The sequence below is a fragment of the Dreissena polymorpha genome, chromosome 3, assembly GCF_020536995.1.
Source record: "Dreissena polymorpha isolate Duluth1 chromosome 3, UMN_Dpol_1.0, whole genome shotgun sequence".
Taxonomy (NCBI): domain Eukaryota; kingdom Metazoa; phylum Mollusca; class Bivalvia; order Myida; family Dreissenidae; genus Dreissena; species Dreissena polymorpha.
Genome location: NC_068357.1, coordinates 104,001,490 through 104,018,350, shown reverse-complemented (window position 1 = coordinate 104,018,350; position 16,861 = coordinate 104,001,490). Strand labels below are relative to the sequence as shown.

Here is a 16,861-nt window from a genome sequence, read left to right as displayed (position 1 = left end):
CTCAGTCCATACTTGAAAACTTTTCAGTGAATCTATTTACAAGAAAATAGTTTGCATTGCCCATTGCTGGGGTGATTGTGTAAGAATTTAAATTGTTCAAGTTCTGTAGAAAAAAACTTTAATTCGCAGTAACCACAAAGTAACAATTGGGCACTCAAATGAATTGTCATCTGTTTACATATCATAACCTGGCATTGCACGCGGTTAAATATCAGCGGGAGGTGAGGGGCGGTGTCAACACTCTCCTTAAAATTAACAACATTATTTCAAATGGTATTTATGTAAGTGGCATTTGCGATATTTTGGGCATATCGACTTCATTAAGTTGGCATTGGCGTTTGTCCAATGCATTCCAACACGTTTATGTGATATGTTGATGAATTAATATCTTTTCATTCATTTTGCATCATACATATATCATTATCTTAACCTATAATATGATAAATATGAGTTATTGATATCGAAGAATGGCAAAACACTGCTCAAGAAGGCTAAAAAAATCAAAATGTTTTTGCCCTACTACCTCGGCCCCTCATGGGCAGAAAATGAATAAAATATATATTAAACACCAATCCGATGTTCGCAATGAGAAACTTATGGTAGCAGCAGATGAAACATATACGACCCACTACGTATTGCAATGATTTCCGTGGAAAAAGTCATCAGCGTTATTAAATAGAATATCGGTGTTTCTTAGAATTAAGTGGTGGCAGTAAAGACGTCAGTTTTGTAAGACGGTGATATTTTTTAATCCAATAAGTGGTTGACCTTAGTGTATACAATTAATAAAAGTGTGGCAGAAGTTTGACGTTACCAAATTCTTTAAAGTACATAGCTCACACTCGATACCTTTTCGGAGCTTATACATACATCTTATTTATTCATACATGAACATTGTGCATGTGTTACCCTCTTTTGTTGTCATCATCATGAAAGCCTCTACGTCGACCTCCATCTAGCGTGCCCTGGAGAACAGACTTGCACAGAGAGTCGTGCCTGGTTACATGTCCATACAAGGCAAACTTTCGTCGTTTGACGGTCGCCAGTAGGGGCACTTGTGGACCAACACGTGTTGCAGTCATGTTCCGGACGTACTCGTTGCTCTTGTGCTCCGTTTAATAAGCGGAGCAGTCTTCGGGAACATTTATTTATAAATGCCTCTATCCTGCGTTCTGTGTCCGCGCGAAGCGTCGAGGGCTCGTAGCCGTAGAGTAGGATGGAGACTACTAGGGACTTGTACAGCCCGTACTTGGTGGGGAAGCTGATGGAACTGCTTGTCCAAAACCTGCTAATTCTGGCCATCGCTGCCGTTACCATGGCAATACTTATTGGGACCTCAGCGGTACTGAAACCATCCTTGGACTGGGTTGCGCCAAAGTACTTAAAGCTAGTCACTTCTTTTAGCTTCTCGCCGTGCTGGTGTTGGTCGTGCGGTTCACCATGATCTTCGACTTCTCCGTGCTGAGCTTCATCCCCTATGCTCTTGCTCTTTAATAGAGTCATTTCGTGAGATTTTGAAGTTTACTGCTGGTGCCACTCATGAGGCTAATTTAATCAGTGAATCTCAAGATGGAGATGTGTCTTCCACCGTTGGAGATAGAGGTATGGTGGTCATGGAGAGTATCATGCATTATCTTCTCAATGAAAAGGTTCAACAGGACGGGAGAGAGCAGACATCCCTGACGGACACCCACTGATGTCCAGAAGAAGTTCCTCTGCTGTCCATTGAGAAGAACTGCACTGGTGGCGTTTCCGTACAGTTCTTGAATGGCTTTTACCAGCCCCTCGTCAATGCTAAATCCTCTCATAACATGCCATAGGCCATCATGAAGTTGTAGAAGAAGTCACGTTGTTATTGCAGGTATTTTTCAGTGATGATTCTGCAGTTGAAGATCTGTTCCACTTTGCTCCGCCAAGCTCTGAATCCAGCCTGCTCCTCGGCCAGCAGTTCCTCGGTCTTACCTTTCAATCGATTGAGGATGGTGCGACACATAGCTTTCCTGGGATGACTGATTAGACCGATGGTGCGGTAATTCTCGCACAACGTTTTCGGTAGGGGTATGACAAGTTACTGGTGCACTCCTTGGGCCACTTCTCCTCCCAGATCTTTTGGCATAGTGCCATGATTGCTGCAGTCGTTGCTTTATCATCTCGGAAGGGTCATTATCCACTCCCGGAGATTTTCCTGCCTTAAGACAACGCACTGCCTCCTCAAACTCTGCCTTAAGTATGGGCTGACTTTCGTCGTCCGCTTTTTGTGTAGGATCGTTCTGAAGCCAGTGAAGGAGATTGGTGTCCGATAGTTGTAGAGGTAACTGCAGCATTCACCCCACCTGTTTAGGACTGTGGCACTCTCGGTAAGGAGATTCCCGTCAGCGTCTGATATTACACTGGTCTTGGGCTGACTGGTCTTTGCGAGGGTCTTGAGGGTGCTGCCGGCCTTCTAACTGCTTCCTGCGGTCATCACTATGACGATGCTGATACATTGTTCCTAAATCCTCCTTGGCCTCTTTAATTTTCTTTTTTACACCCATGTCCGCTTTCAGGTCATTTGCCCTACAGTCAAGGCTGGTGTACTTCTCATGCCTAAGCTCTCTTCTTTTGTCACATAGATCCATGATTTCGGTCGTCCACCCATCGCTTGTTCCTTATTATCTTTCCCCCAATCAATAGAAGTAGAAGCGATACTAATAGAAATAAAAGTAGTAGAGGTAGTAGTAGTAGTAGTAGTAGTAGTAGTAGTACATGTAGTAGTAGTAGAAGTAGTAGTAGTAGTAGTAGTAGTAAAAGTAGTTATAGTAGAAGTAGTAGTAGTAGAAGTAGTAGTAGTTGTAGTAGTAGTAGCAGTAGTAGTAGTAGAAGTAGTAGTAGTAGTAGTAGTAATAGTAGTAGTAGTAGTAGTAGTAGTAGTAGTAGTAGTAGTAGTAGTAGCAGTAGTAGTAGTAGTAGTAGTAGTAGTAGTAGTAGAAGTAGTAGTAGTAGTAGTAGTAGTAGTAGTAGTAGTAGTAGTAGTAGTAGTAGTAGTAGTAGTAGTAGTAGTAGTAGTAGTAGTAGCAGTAGTAGTAGCAGCAGTAGTAGAAGTAGTAGTTGTAGTAAAGCGGCCCTTGTTTCTAAAGTAATACATGTTTGTGAATGCCTTCACCATTCGCCTTTGTCTATGCATTTTAATGGTGATAAACATGAATAAAAAGTTCAATCACTTTAGCTGTTATTTTTTCAGAGTTATGTCAAAACATATTTTTATAAAACCAAGATGCTATTTTGTTCTTACAAAAAGCGGCCGTTATTCCGGATATGTAAAAGTTCATCTGCTTATAAATATATGTGTAAACGTGCATTACTATAGCAGCAAAAATTTCGAGTTACGCGCCAGACAAGTTCAAAAAGTAAATTTGCCTTAAAAACACCATAACTCCGATCAAATGTTAATAAAGAAACCCCGATTCACATGTTTACATGCTTGTAGATGTGATTGTAAAGTTTGTCACATATGCAGCTACTATTTTTCTTTTGCAGGTACATGCAGCACAAGTTTAAATAAATGTTGTTTTTTTCTGAAAAAGGGCCATAACTCCGGTCGAGTAAAAAGTGATTCAAACCCAAGAGCATAAGTTAAGATTTGTTTATATAAATTTTTGTTTCAGCAATCCTGCAGTAATTCGTTTTAAGTTACACGTGACACAAAAATCCGATGGTATTATGTTAAATATGTGCGATTTTTTTTCGCTGGTATTGTATGCCACCTTTGAAGATGAAGCCCATGGGGTCCATCGGATTGTAGGTCCCCAATGTGCGCAGAAGGTCAATGACGTTTCCACCAGATATAGGTGACGCCTCACGTGAAACCCTTCCTGTAAAGAACAGTTTTTGTTATTTGAATTTTAATTATTATCTTGTCAACGATTAACTACACCCGGAACCATATTAAGTTTCCAAAAGTCTGACAAAGCGGCATTATATGAAGTTGCATCTAAATCAAATGATCATGGAGTTCTGGGTAGTAGCCAGACAAAAAAGACTATATCAAATATTATTTTATTTCTAGATCTTTGATATTATTTTATTATATATGGGTTCTCCAATAAAATAAATGTAATTAAATGACCAGAAGTTCATAAGTGCTCAACCTAGTTCAAGCGAAGGTGAAAGCCTTACTGTTGTGATATGATTTAAGAGACGATAGATTGACAGTCGTAATATCAATGAATAATATGTACAGTTGATTGTTCGGCAGCTCGCGAAATATAACAAAACACAATACAACCCATAGAAACGCCACCCATGTATGAGTCACTATGAACCACTTCTATATTAAAATTATCATTTGGTAAGATGACAGAGAAAAAAGCCGGTGTTTCTTATCTTATTCATGTACCGGCATTTGTAAACTAGAGCTAGAAATCAGCAGGCATGAATCATGGTAGAGCTAGAAATCTGCAGGCATGGATCATGGTTGAGCTAGAAATCAGCAGGCATGGATCATGGTTGAGCGTTAAATCAGAAGGCATGGATATTGTTGAGCTAGAAATCAGCAGGCATGGATCATGGTAGAGCTAGAAATCAGCAGGCATGGATCAATGCAGAGCTAGAAATCAGCAGGCATGGATCACGGTAGAGCAAGAAATCAGCAGGCATGGATCACGGCAGAGCTAGCAATCAGTAGGCATGAATCATTGCAGAGCTAGAAATCCGCAGGCATGGATCACGGTAGAGATAGAAATCAGCAGGCATGGATCACGGTAGAGCTTGAAATCAGCAAACATGAATCATGGAAGAGCTAAAAAAATCAGCAGGAATGGATCACGGTAGAGCTAGAAATCAGCAGGCATGGGTCACTGTAGAGATAGCAATCAGCAAACATTAATCACGGCAGAGCTAGAAATAAGCAGGCATGGATAAATCAGAAGACGTGATTCATTGTAGATCTTGAAATCAGCAGGTGTGAAAACAGCAGAACTAGAAATCAGAAGACATGAAGTACGGTAGAGTTAGAGATCAGCAGGCATGAATCACGTCACAACTTGAAATAAGCATGCATGAATCACGGTAGAACTAGAAATCAGCAGGCATGAACCACGATAGGGATTGAAATCAGCTAGCATGAATCAAGGAAGAGCTATCAATCAGCAGGAATGACTCACGGCGGAGCTAGATATCAGAAGGCATGGATCGCGGTAGAGCTAGAAATCAGCAGGCATGGATCACGGTAGATCTAGCAATCAGCAACCATGAATCACGACAGAGCTTTAAAAATCAGCATGTATGGGTCATGGTAGAGCTAGCAATTAGCAAACATGAATCACGGCAGAGTTAAAAAATCAGCAGGCATGGATCACGGTAGAGCTAGAAATCAGCAGGTATGGAACACGGTAAAGCTAGCAATCGCAGGCATCAATCACGGTATAGCTAGAAATCAGCGGGCATGAACCACTGTAGGGATTAAAATGAGCAAGCATGAATCACGAAAGAGATAAACATCAGCAGGTTTGAATCACGGTAGCGCTAGAAATCAGCAGGCATGAATCACGACAGAACTAGAAATCAGCAGGCATTGATCACGGAAGAGCTAGAAATCATCAGGCATGAAACACGTTAGAGCTAGAAATCAGCAGGCATGAATCACGGTAGATATATTCAATAGCAGGCATGGACCAAGTGAGAGCTAAAAATCCGCATGCATGGATCACGGATGAGCTAGAAATGTGCAGGCATGGATCATGGTAGAGCTAGAAATCAGCAGCCATGATTCACGGTAGATCTTTAAATAAGCAGGCATGAATCACGGCAGAACTATAAATCAGCAGGTATGGACCAAAGGTGAGCTATAAATCAGCAGGTATGAATCCCTGCAGAACTATAAATCAGCAGGAATGGACCAAAGGTGAGCTATAAATCAGCAGGCATGAATCCCTGCAGGACTATAAATCAGCAGGCATGGACCAAATGTGAGCTATAAATCAGCAGGTATGAATCTCTGCAGAACTATAAATCAGCAGTCATTAATCACGGTAGTGCTATAAATCAGTAGACATGTATTTCGCTAAAGCTAGACATGTGTAGTCGTAAATCATGGCATAGTAGAAATTACAAGGCATTAATCACCACACAGCTAGGAAACAGCTGGCATGAAGCAAGACAGAGCTAGACGCTATAGCTCATTATGCTTGAATCACGGCAAAGACAGATGCTAAAAATCAGCAGGCATGAATTATGGTAGAGCTAGAAGCTCGAAATCAGCAGGCGTGAATTATGGCAGAGCTAGAAGCTCGAAATCAGCATACATGATTCACGACAGTTCTAGAAGCTCGTATTCAGCAGGCGAGGATAACGACAGAGTTAGAAGCTCGAAATCAGCAGAAGAGTCGAGACAGTGCTAGAAACTCAAAATCAGCAGGCGTGAATCACGCCAGAGCTAGAAGCTTGAAATCAGCAGGCGTGAATCACGGAAGAGCTAACAGATCGGAATCACCAGACGTGAATTATGACAGAGCTATAAGATTGAAATCAGCAGACATGAATCACGACAGAGATAGAAGCTCGAAATCAGCAGGGGTGAGTTATGACAGAGCAAGAAGCTCGAAATCAGCAGGCGTGGATCACGACAGAGATTGAAACTCGAAATCAGCAAACATGAATCACGACAGTGCTAGAAGTTCAAAATCAGCCGGCGTGAATCACGATAGTGCTAGAAGCTCGAAATCAGCATGCGTGAATCATGACATAGATAGAAACTCGACATCAGCAGGCGTGAATCACGACATAGCAAGAAGCTTGAAATCAGCAGGCGTGAATCACGACAGAGATAGAAACTCGAAATCAGCAGGCGTGAATCACGACAGTGCCAGAAGCTCGAAATCAGTAGGCGTAAATGACGACAGGGATAGAAACTTGAAATCAGCAGGCATGAATCACGACAGTACTAGAAGCTTGAAATCAGCAGGCGTATATTATGACAGAGCTAGACGCTAGAAATCAGCAGACATGTATCACGACAGAGCTAGAAGCTCGAAATACATATGCGTGAACCACGACAGATTTAAAAGCTCGAAACCAGCAGGTGTAAATCACGACAGAGCAAGAAAGCTCAAAATCAGCAGGAATGAATCACGACAGAGCTAGAAGCTCGAAATCAGCAGGCGTGAATGATGGCAGGGATAGAAATCAGCAGGCGTGAATCACGACAGTGCTAGAAGCTCGAAACGAGCATGCGTGAATCACAACAGAGATAGAAGCTCGAAATCAGCAGGCGTAAATCACGACAGAGCAGGAAACTCGAAATCAGCAGACGTTAATCACGACAGAGCTAGAAGCTCAAAATCAGCAGGCGTGAATCACGACAGTGCTAGGAGCTCGAAATCAGCAGGCGTGAAACACAATAGGGATAATAGCTCGAAATCAGCAGGCGTAAATCACGAAGCGCTAGAAGCTTGAAATCAGCAGGCGTATATAATGGCAGAGCTAGACGCTAGAAATCAGCAACATGTATCAAGACAGAGCTAGAAGCTCGAAATACGTAGGCGTGAATCACGACAGAGTTAGAAGCTCGAAATCAGCAGGCGTGAATCACGACTGAGCTAGAAGCTCGAAATCAGCAGGTGTGAATCACCACAGAATTAAAAGCTCGAAATCAGCAAGCATGAATCACGACAAAGCTAGAAGCTTGAAATCAGCAGGCGTGAAAAATGGCAAAGCTAGACGCTAGCTATCAGCAGACATGAATGACGACAGTGCTAGAAGCTCGAAATCAGCAGACATGAATCACGACAGAACTAAAAGCTCGAAATTAGCAGGCATGATTCACGGCAGTGCTAGAAACTCGAAATCAGTAGGCGTGAATCACGACAGAGCTAGAAGCTCGAAATCAGCAGGCGTAAATCACGACAGAGCTAGAAACTCGAAATCATCAGGCGTGAATCACGACAGAGCTAGGAACTCGAAATACTTAGGTGAGAATTATGGCAGAGCTAGAAATCAGCAGACATGAATCACGACAGTGCTAGAAGCTCGAAATCAGCAGACATGAATCACGACTGAGCTAAAAGCGCGAAATCAGCAGGCGTGAATCACGCTAGAGCTAGAAGCTCGAAATCAGCAGGCGTGAATCACTACAGTGGGAGAAGCTCGAAATCAGCAGGCGTGAATCACGACAGGGATAGAAAATCGAAATCAGCAGGCGTGAATTATTGCAGAGCTAAAAGCTCGAATTCAGCATGCGTGAATCACGACAGTGCTAGAAACTAGAAATCAGCAGGCATGAATCACGACAGAGCTAAAAGCTCGAAATCAGCAGGCGTGAATCACGACAGTGCTTTGAGTGGTAAAAGGTCAAGGTCGAGGTCATCCTTCAAGGTCAAAGGTAAAAAAACAAATCCAAGGGAAGTAATAAGCTTTAAAGGGAGATAATTATCTGTACCTGCCAAATGATAAAAAAATGTTTATAAATCAAAGCGGCGCATAAGGGGGTATTGTGTTTCTGACAAACACATGTCTTGTTATATATTATATCTCAGTAATTTGCTTAAAGTACAAAACGATCATTGACCCTCCTGCGTTATTATTATGACTCATTCTAATTTGATTTCCACTCTTGAAAGTATGGTCCCAAGAATCATTGGCTCTTGAGATTTGAGGTATAAGGAAAGCCCTGGTGCTAGAAGCTCGAAATCAGCAGGCGTGAATTATGGCAGAACTAGACGCTAGAAATCAGCAGACATGAATCACGGCAGTGCTAGAAGCTCGAAATCAGCAGGCATGAATCACGACAGAGCTAGAAGATCGAAATCAGCAGGCGTGAATTATGGCTGAGCTAGACGCTAAAAATCAGCAGACATGAATCATGGCAGATTGTAGTTTTCAACACTTGAACATATAAAAATGATTATCAACCCATGTACAAGTGTTTTAACATGCACTTCCAACCTGTTATCAGAAAAACATATTACTTACCTTTTGTGTACATAAGCCCAAATATAATTTAAAACATTTAAAGTTATCGAAGACATTAGTAACATTAAATAATATAATAATATTTGAATTTATTTTAAATAATATTATCCGGTGTTATTGTACCTGTGTACTGATATATCGTTTGACATTATAAAACATGTGTTTGCTTGTATCAATATGCGCAATATACCAAGTGTTTTTGTTTGAAATGTAATATCTCTTTCTTCATATATACTATTCGTACTTCTTACAGTTTTGTCGCATTCGTACTTCTCACAGTTTTATCGCATTCGAGGTATTCAGTTTTTCCTCGCATGCGTACTTCTCACAATTGTATTCTATTCCTGCTTCTTACAGTTCGATTGCATTCGTATATCTCACAGCTTTAACGCATTCGCCATACTCACAGTTTCATCGCATTTGTACTTCTCACAATTGTATCGCATTCGTTCTACTCACAGTTTTATTAAATTCGTACTACTTACAATTTCAACACATTCGAACTCGCAATTTCATCGCATTCGTACATCTTACAGTTCAATTGCATTCGTACTTCTCACAGTTCCATCGCATTTGTTCTCCTCACGTTGTCATCGCATTCGTACGCCACGGAGGTCCATCGCATTCGTACTTTAACAGTTTCGTCGCATTCGTGCTTCTCACCGTTTCCTCGCATTCGCAATACTTACACTTTAATCGCATTCGTAATTCTCACGGCTTCATCACATTTACTTTCTCCAAAAGCCCAATTACATTTATTTTACAAGCGGCCATATAATTCCCAGGATTTTAAAGTACAATTTAATATTAAATAGACCAAAATATTTATTTCAATTTAGTATATTTGAAATTGTATTACAGTTTCACTGTTGAAGTATATGGATAGAAATTAACAAATTTATCATTGTTTAATTTATCGTTTGTGGGGCCTTTTAAATGACCAATTAAACAAGTATTTAAAGAAAAAGTTTCAAGTTTTCTGTAAATACTAAAATGTTATTGGTTAATCAATCGTTAGGTTAGTTAATCGTTCAACCTGATACACCCCCATCTAAAACAATATAGAGAAAAACGTTTTTGACAAAAAATGGGAAAATGGTTCAAAATTGACCAAACAATATAAAGTGCGTACGTACCATTGTCAACTGGGATGGGTCGCACGGCTGAAACGAGAATAACCAATATCGCAATTAAATATGTCCACATTGTTAGCATGTCACAACACTTATAAGGACAAACGGAAGAAATGTAAGTATACTCTATTAGATAAACATTTTATGAACACTAAATGCGAGGGCCATTGGTGTGTTCATCAGTATTCCCCTACGCACACACACGCGTTCTCCAGTTTTTATCACCGACACCTGGTCCGTGCAGATAACCACGTCGAGTTGTTACCGATACACTGTACTGAAAACAGTATCTTCTATGCCATTGTGTGCAGATTACATTCTAGCAATAAGGAAATAACATGATAACACGTCACTGATGCTAGTTAACTATAACTGCTCTCGACGAAAAGAGATAATAAAAGGCCTAAAGGTACAATATTCGACATATACATAAATCCTGGAGCCGCGTCCATACCTCTGCGGCCATTTACGGAGAACGTGTTGCCCATGGACCCAGTCAGACCACCGCCTGAATAACAAACAAACGTTCGCACTAATACTCCGTATTGGAGATAATGATTTTCAACCCAGCACTGCGTTACGTATATATACGCCGTACCATTAACACGATGTACATCAATAACTAAACAAATATGCTCCAACATGTCAAACATTATAGATTCGAGCAATTGTTGTAATGCATACCCATGCCAATCTGTCGGATTCAAACCCAAAATTATACAACGGCATATACCCAATTGTTTAACTGGTAATTATAATTATTATGATTATAAAGTTATATTGACTTGGTTGAGAAGATTGAAAAGTTTGCTGGGTTAGCAATGCAAGTATTTTAAAAGCATTTAAGCTACTGGACGTTTCAAATTTTTGACATGGACTTGATGTTAGAAATGATTCCTATATCACTATATTATGCAACTTTCCATGTATATGATCACTATGCAATGCTACATTAAATGTATATGTTCATTAAACAATGACACATTCCATTTATATGATCACTATACAATGCTACATTCTATGCATGTGGCCACTTTTGAATGATAAATTACATGTATTTGATCAGTATAGAGTACCACATTTTATGCAACTGATAATAATTGATTCTACATTATATGCACATGATTAATTTATAATGCCACATTCGAAATGATTCATCTCTGAATCTTCATGTTTCAAGGAATACTGTTTTAAATCGATTCTGCCAATATAGCCTATATAAAAATGTAACCCCTGGTTCGTGGTCTATTTGAACGATCTGGTATGATTTAAGCAAACTTTATACCGGATAACTATCTCGGGTTGCCAATATGTACCTATGTAATACAGGTTACAGATGTACATGAGGTGTTAATTGTGTGTATATATTTCTTAATGGTTTAATGAATAAATTTAAACACATTAAAACACAATTTTTGAAGGCTTTCTATTTCTATAGCAGTCATGTAAGATCATAACGTCATGTAAAAAATATATAAATAAGAAAATAAATAAAGAGGGATTGCGGGTCCGTAACCGAGTGTTTTAAGAGCCAAGGCTTGTGCGGTAAGGAGAGGGACGGAGCGGTGAGCGCTGGGCGGCCTACTGACCATTCATGAAACCCATAGGGTCCATCAGACTGCCACCACCAGAAAAGTTCTTAGCACCACCTGCAACACACCAGAATGCAGCGAGTCTTGTTAGCATTAAATTGTATATTGCGCATTGTTACAAAAACGCTTGAAGCTGTTTAAAAATCATTACAAAAATATCTTTAATCTTTAATCTGTCTTGACAGCTAAATCTGCTACAATTATTCCTTCACTTTTAAACTAATTTAATTGAAATCTGACGCGATATTCATACATATTTTTTACGAGTTGCTTGTGTTTGCAATCGAATTATATTTTAACATCAATATTATCAATGCATATATATTATGTTTATAGAACTATTGTCTTGACTGTCATATTACTCAAATCGTTCACCGACCTGTCATGGCCCCAAGCGGATCAAGTGGAGAGGCCGCGGGTTTGGCAGGGTTTGAGCCCCCTGTAAGCCGAGATCGAGACAAGCTAAGCGGCGGTTAAGATAATTAAGGTAGCGCACCCCTAATGATTTCCCGCGATTTCTTCGAAGGTTGAAGAGCCTAATATTAGGTGCCGTAGCCTAGTGGTTAAGGCGATAGACTAGAAATGTTTTGGGATATTCCCGCGCAGGTTCGAATCCTGCCGACGACGTATACTATTTTGCGACGCGTTTTATTTCTTTTCTAGCGTAATTTGATTTAATATGGCATATAAGCATGTTTATTGTTAAATATGTTGCAATTTTTATGTACATTCTTTAATTTTAAAATTAAAACAACGTTATGGCTAAATTGGGTGATTTACTGCTGAAAATACGAACCATGCATGTTGCATTTTTATTTTTATTTCAAAAAGTAAAACGGTAAATCTGTCTATTTCTTGGTATTTTTGCTGTATATAGTGTATCTATAAAAACTAAGTTCAAAATAATACTTAAATGATACTATTTTGAATTTTATGACACTTTGTTTTTAACCAACCCAATTTCTACTTGCCTGAAACCATTTACAATTCATGGTGCTCTTCCATAGATTACAAGTTATAAAAAATAAATGTCTGTAAAAGAAAACTTTTTTCATCTTGTTTAAACTTTAAACACCTTTACTGCATCTGTTCACACCAACTGCATGCCTATATATGGAAATCTGGATGAATTATGGAACTTTCATATACCCCACGGGTGCCGAGTGGAAAAAAGCCGAGTGTGGGGGTGGTTTTGAAAAAAAATCAGTATTTTTTTTTTTAAAGCATGGAAAGACTACCTAAAAATTTGCATGTAGTTCAGTGAAATGATGCTGATTAAGAAAATAATAGATTAGATTATATATTTGGATAGGTGCCCATTACGGGTGCGCTACCTTAAACCAAGGGGCGCGTTAGGCACAAGATTGCACATCGGTAGATACTTAATTAATTGGACAATAGATGTCGGCTTTTGATGATTCACAACCTTTGACTTTTAATATATAAAACAACTTATATTTAACAAAACACTAAATTTTAATTTCACCATTATTTTTTTTATTATGATAGAAGGAGCAATCTAAAGTCACCTAAACAATAGGTGTTTGTAGACTACGTCTGTTGTGATTTCTGCCTAAACCACTATAAGCGTGGACAATCAACGTGATCTGAAGGTGTTTCCATCGTGATAGATCGCGGTGACAGTGGGTGAGCACCGCGGGCGTTATTGGGAAATCGATCTCACGATGGAATACCGCGACCGTGGTGAATGACCGCGGCCTCGGTGGTTCGCGAAGAAATACAGGTACATGTATAGTTTCTGCATACAGTTTTACTTGTTGTTTATTTAAAGAATTGCTTTTTTTAACATTTCGAAATTATTTCTCGTTTGTGTACGCATAGCTTGCCAATATTTACATATAGACATGTTACATGTTCGTGCAATTTGATATCAGACTTTTAAGTGATTTCCTGTTTCTATTGTTACATTTATTGATTTAAATATGCCGTTGCGACTTTAGCAGTAAGTATTCAATTCAGTTATATTATAATGCAACAATATCAGTTGTTATGTTGGCGAGTGACTATGGCTATACCTGTTATGTTCAGTAACAAGTGCATTTCGTTATATATTTTTAAGAAAAACGTAATCGAAGGAATATTGCGATAAATATAATTTAATTATATTATTTATTACCGGCATCTTGTTAATTTGATATCAATTTATGTGAATTTAAACAAGAGGGCCTGAAAGGCCCAAAGTCGCTCACCTGAGATTCAAAGGAACTGACCTGTTCTGTGCAGCCCAAGATGTCATTAGAACAAAACGTTCTTACCAACTTTCATGACTAGTGAATACCCTGGCAGCCATGTTTTTGAACAGACCAGAACCATTTTCATACACATCCAAGATATAATTTAAACAAATATTCTGACAAAGTTTCATGAAGATTCATGAAGCCATATAAGGAAAATGCCCCGCTCCCTGGTGACCATGTTTTTCAAGCAACTAAAACCATTTTCGAACTTGTCCAAGATATCATTGGGGCAAACCTGCTGACACAGTTGCATGATGATTGGACAACAAATATGGCTTCTAGAGTGTAAACAAGGTTTTACTATAGCTATATAAGGAAAAATGCCTCGCCCCTTGGCGGCCATGTTTTTCCACCAACCGGAACCATTTTCGAACTCATCCAAGATATCATTGGTACAAATCTTGTGACCAAGTTTCATGATGATCGGACAATAACTGTGGCCTCAAGAGTGTTAATAAGGTTTTACTAAAGCAATATATAGAAATATAAGGAAAAAAGTCCCGCCCCGTAGTGGCCGTGTTTTTAAAGCAACCGTAACCATTTTCGAACGTATCCAAGATATTCTTGGGACAAATCTTCTGACCAAGTTTCATGAAGATCGGAAAATAAATGTGGCCGCTAGAGTGTTAACAAGATTTTACTATAGCCATATAAGAAAAAATGCCCCGCCCCCAGGCGGCCATATTTTTCAACCGACCGGCATCATTTTTGAACTTGTCCAAGATATTTTTGGGATAAATCTTCCTACCAAGTTTCATGAAAATCGGACAATAAATGTGGCCTCTAGAGTGTTAACAAGATTTCACTACAGTCGAAACTGACCTAACGGCTACCTGAATTTACCGGTCACCTGCAGACAACGGTCAGTCTGGAATCCCCCCGACGAAAAACACTCTATATTACATAGCCATATATAGCCATATAAGGAAAAATGCCCCGCCCCTTGGCAGCCATGTCCTTACAGCAACCAAAACCATTTTCGAACTCATCCAAGATATCATTGGGACAAATCTTCTGACCAAGTTTCATGAAGATCGGACAATAAATGTGGCCTCTAGAGTGTTAACAAGGTTTTACAAAAGCCATATAAGGAAAAATGCCCCGCCCCCTGGCGGCCATGTTTTTCAATAAACCGGAATCATTTTTGAACTCGTCCAAGATATTATTAGGATGAATCTTCTGACAAAGTTTCATGAAGATCGGAAAATAAATGTGGCCTCTAGAGTGTTAACAAGCGTTATATATATAGCCATATATAGACATATAAGGAAAAATTGCCCCGCCCCTTGGCAGCCATATTTTTCAAACAAACGTTACCATTTTCGAACTCATCCAAGATATCATTGAGACCAATCTTCTGACCAAATTGAAGATTGGAAATAACTGTTGCCTCTAGAGTGTTAACAAGGTTTTACTAAAGCCATATATAGCCATATAAGGAAAAATGCCCCGGCCCCTGGTGGCCATGTTTTTCAAGCAACCGAAACCATTTTCGAACTCGGCCATGGTATTATTGGGATGAATCTTCTGATCAAGTTTTAATGAAGATCAGACAATAAATGAGGCCTCCAGAGTGTTAACAAGATTTTACTATAACCATATATAGCCATATAAGGAAAATGCCCCTCCCCTTGGCAGTCATGTTTTTCAAGCAAAAATAACCATTTTCAAACTCATCCAAGATATTATTGAGACCAATCTTCTGACCAAATTTCATGAAGATTGGACAATAAATGTGGCCTCTAGAGTGTTAACAAGGCAAATGCTGACGCCGCAAAGCGGTCGACGGACAAAAGGCGATCACAAAAGCTCATCATAAGCACATTGTGCTCAGGTGAGCTAAAAACAACAGTGTCTTATATTTCAATTAACGCGTCACATTTATGTCTAACGTCTCCAATATGGAGTAAATAATTACTTTATTTAGTATAAAAGATATGTCAATATGTAATTAGTTTCTGTCAATGTCAAATAAGAGAATCAATACAATGTTTGATACGTATATTAAGTTCTAGAATTTATTTCGAAAGCATGACTTTAAGTATATGTTAGCAGTGTGTTCAAATAAATTATGTCCAACAGTTAGTGTTATATATGCTGTTGTTTTTCAATTATGTGCATTTCCTTCAATTTGAACATTCGTGCTATTCTATTGACAGTAAATTTTGTAATTGCATACACTCATCTTAAGAAGTCGAGGTAAAAAACCATCTTAGACAGTAACGTATAGAAAGAAAACATTATGTTTTGGGAAAATTAAAAACGATCCTAGGAAAAAAACATGAAGCCTTAAAATAAATCGTTACACATAGTGGGTATCGGAATATATAATTTACAATAACGTGAGCCGCTTGGGCGAGTATTACCACTGGAATCACGAGTACCGGATGTTCCTCCCGTCATAGACCCGCCCGGCATCATAGGGTTCATGCCACCGCCCGGCATCATCGGGTTAACGGAACCACCTGAGAAAAATGATTCTAAGTAGGTCCAGTTGGGTGTTTTCAAGTTATGTAAAATGTTGACTCGCGATCGGACGTTCGACACGTGGCTGTTGTTTATATTTATAGTATATATCGATTAGGACAAACGGCACCCGGACAATCGACACCCTGCGTTTTTTTTGCATTCCCGGACAATCGGCACCTCGTAAATGTGTCGACCAGGACAATCGGCACCCTGCGTTTTTTTTGCATTCCCGGACAATCGGCACCTCGTAGATGTGTCGACCAGGACAATCGGCACCCGACTTAATGTTTTTACCAATAATGACATCTGACTTTATTTGACTTTGCAGCGAAAGAAAATCTTTGAAAGGAGACGATCGATAAATTAAGGATTAAACAATTATTGTTTAGGCGCTTTTACGTTCATGAATTCACGTGGTACTAGTGTCATTGATTACTTGTTACTACGCGAAGAAAACTTTAAT

The 16,861-nt window shown here is 39.3% G+C and overlaps 1 protein-coding gene across 4 annotated transcripts in view; it reads right to left on the bottom strand.

The window, feature by feature from the left end:
• The window catches only part of LOC127872892 (uncharacterized transmembrane protein DDB_G0289901-like), a 51,198-nt gene that overhangs the window by 18,236 nt on the left and 16,101 nt on the right, over positions 1 to 16,861 (bottom strand). For 2 of the 4 annotated variants that reach the window (XM_052416380.1, XM_052416381.1), the window contains exons 8-13: positions 16,296 to 16,394; positions 12,051 to 12,110; positions 11,669 to 11,728; positions 10,534 to 10,587; positions 10,083 to 10,109; positions 3,744 to 3,851 (exon numbers count right to left, since the gene is read on the bottom strand). In XM_052416380.1, the coding sequence (XP_052272340.1) occupies positions 3,744 to 3,851; positions 10,083 to 10,109; positions 10,534 to 10,587; positions 11,669 to 11,728; positions 12,051 to 12,110; positions 16,296 to 16,394 (408 nt within the window). The remainder of the gene's footprint in view (positions 1 to 3,743; positions 3,852 to 10,082; positions 10,110 to 10,533; positions 10,588 to 11,668; positions 11,729 to 12,050; positions 12,111 to 16,295; positions 16,395 to 16,861) is intronic. The other 2 variants (XM_052416382.1, XM_052416383.1) reach the window with 2 other exon arrangements.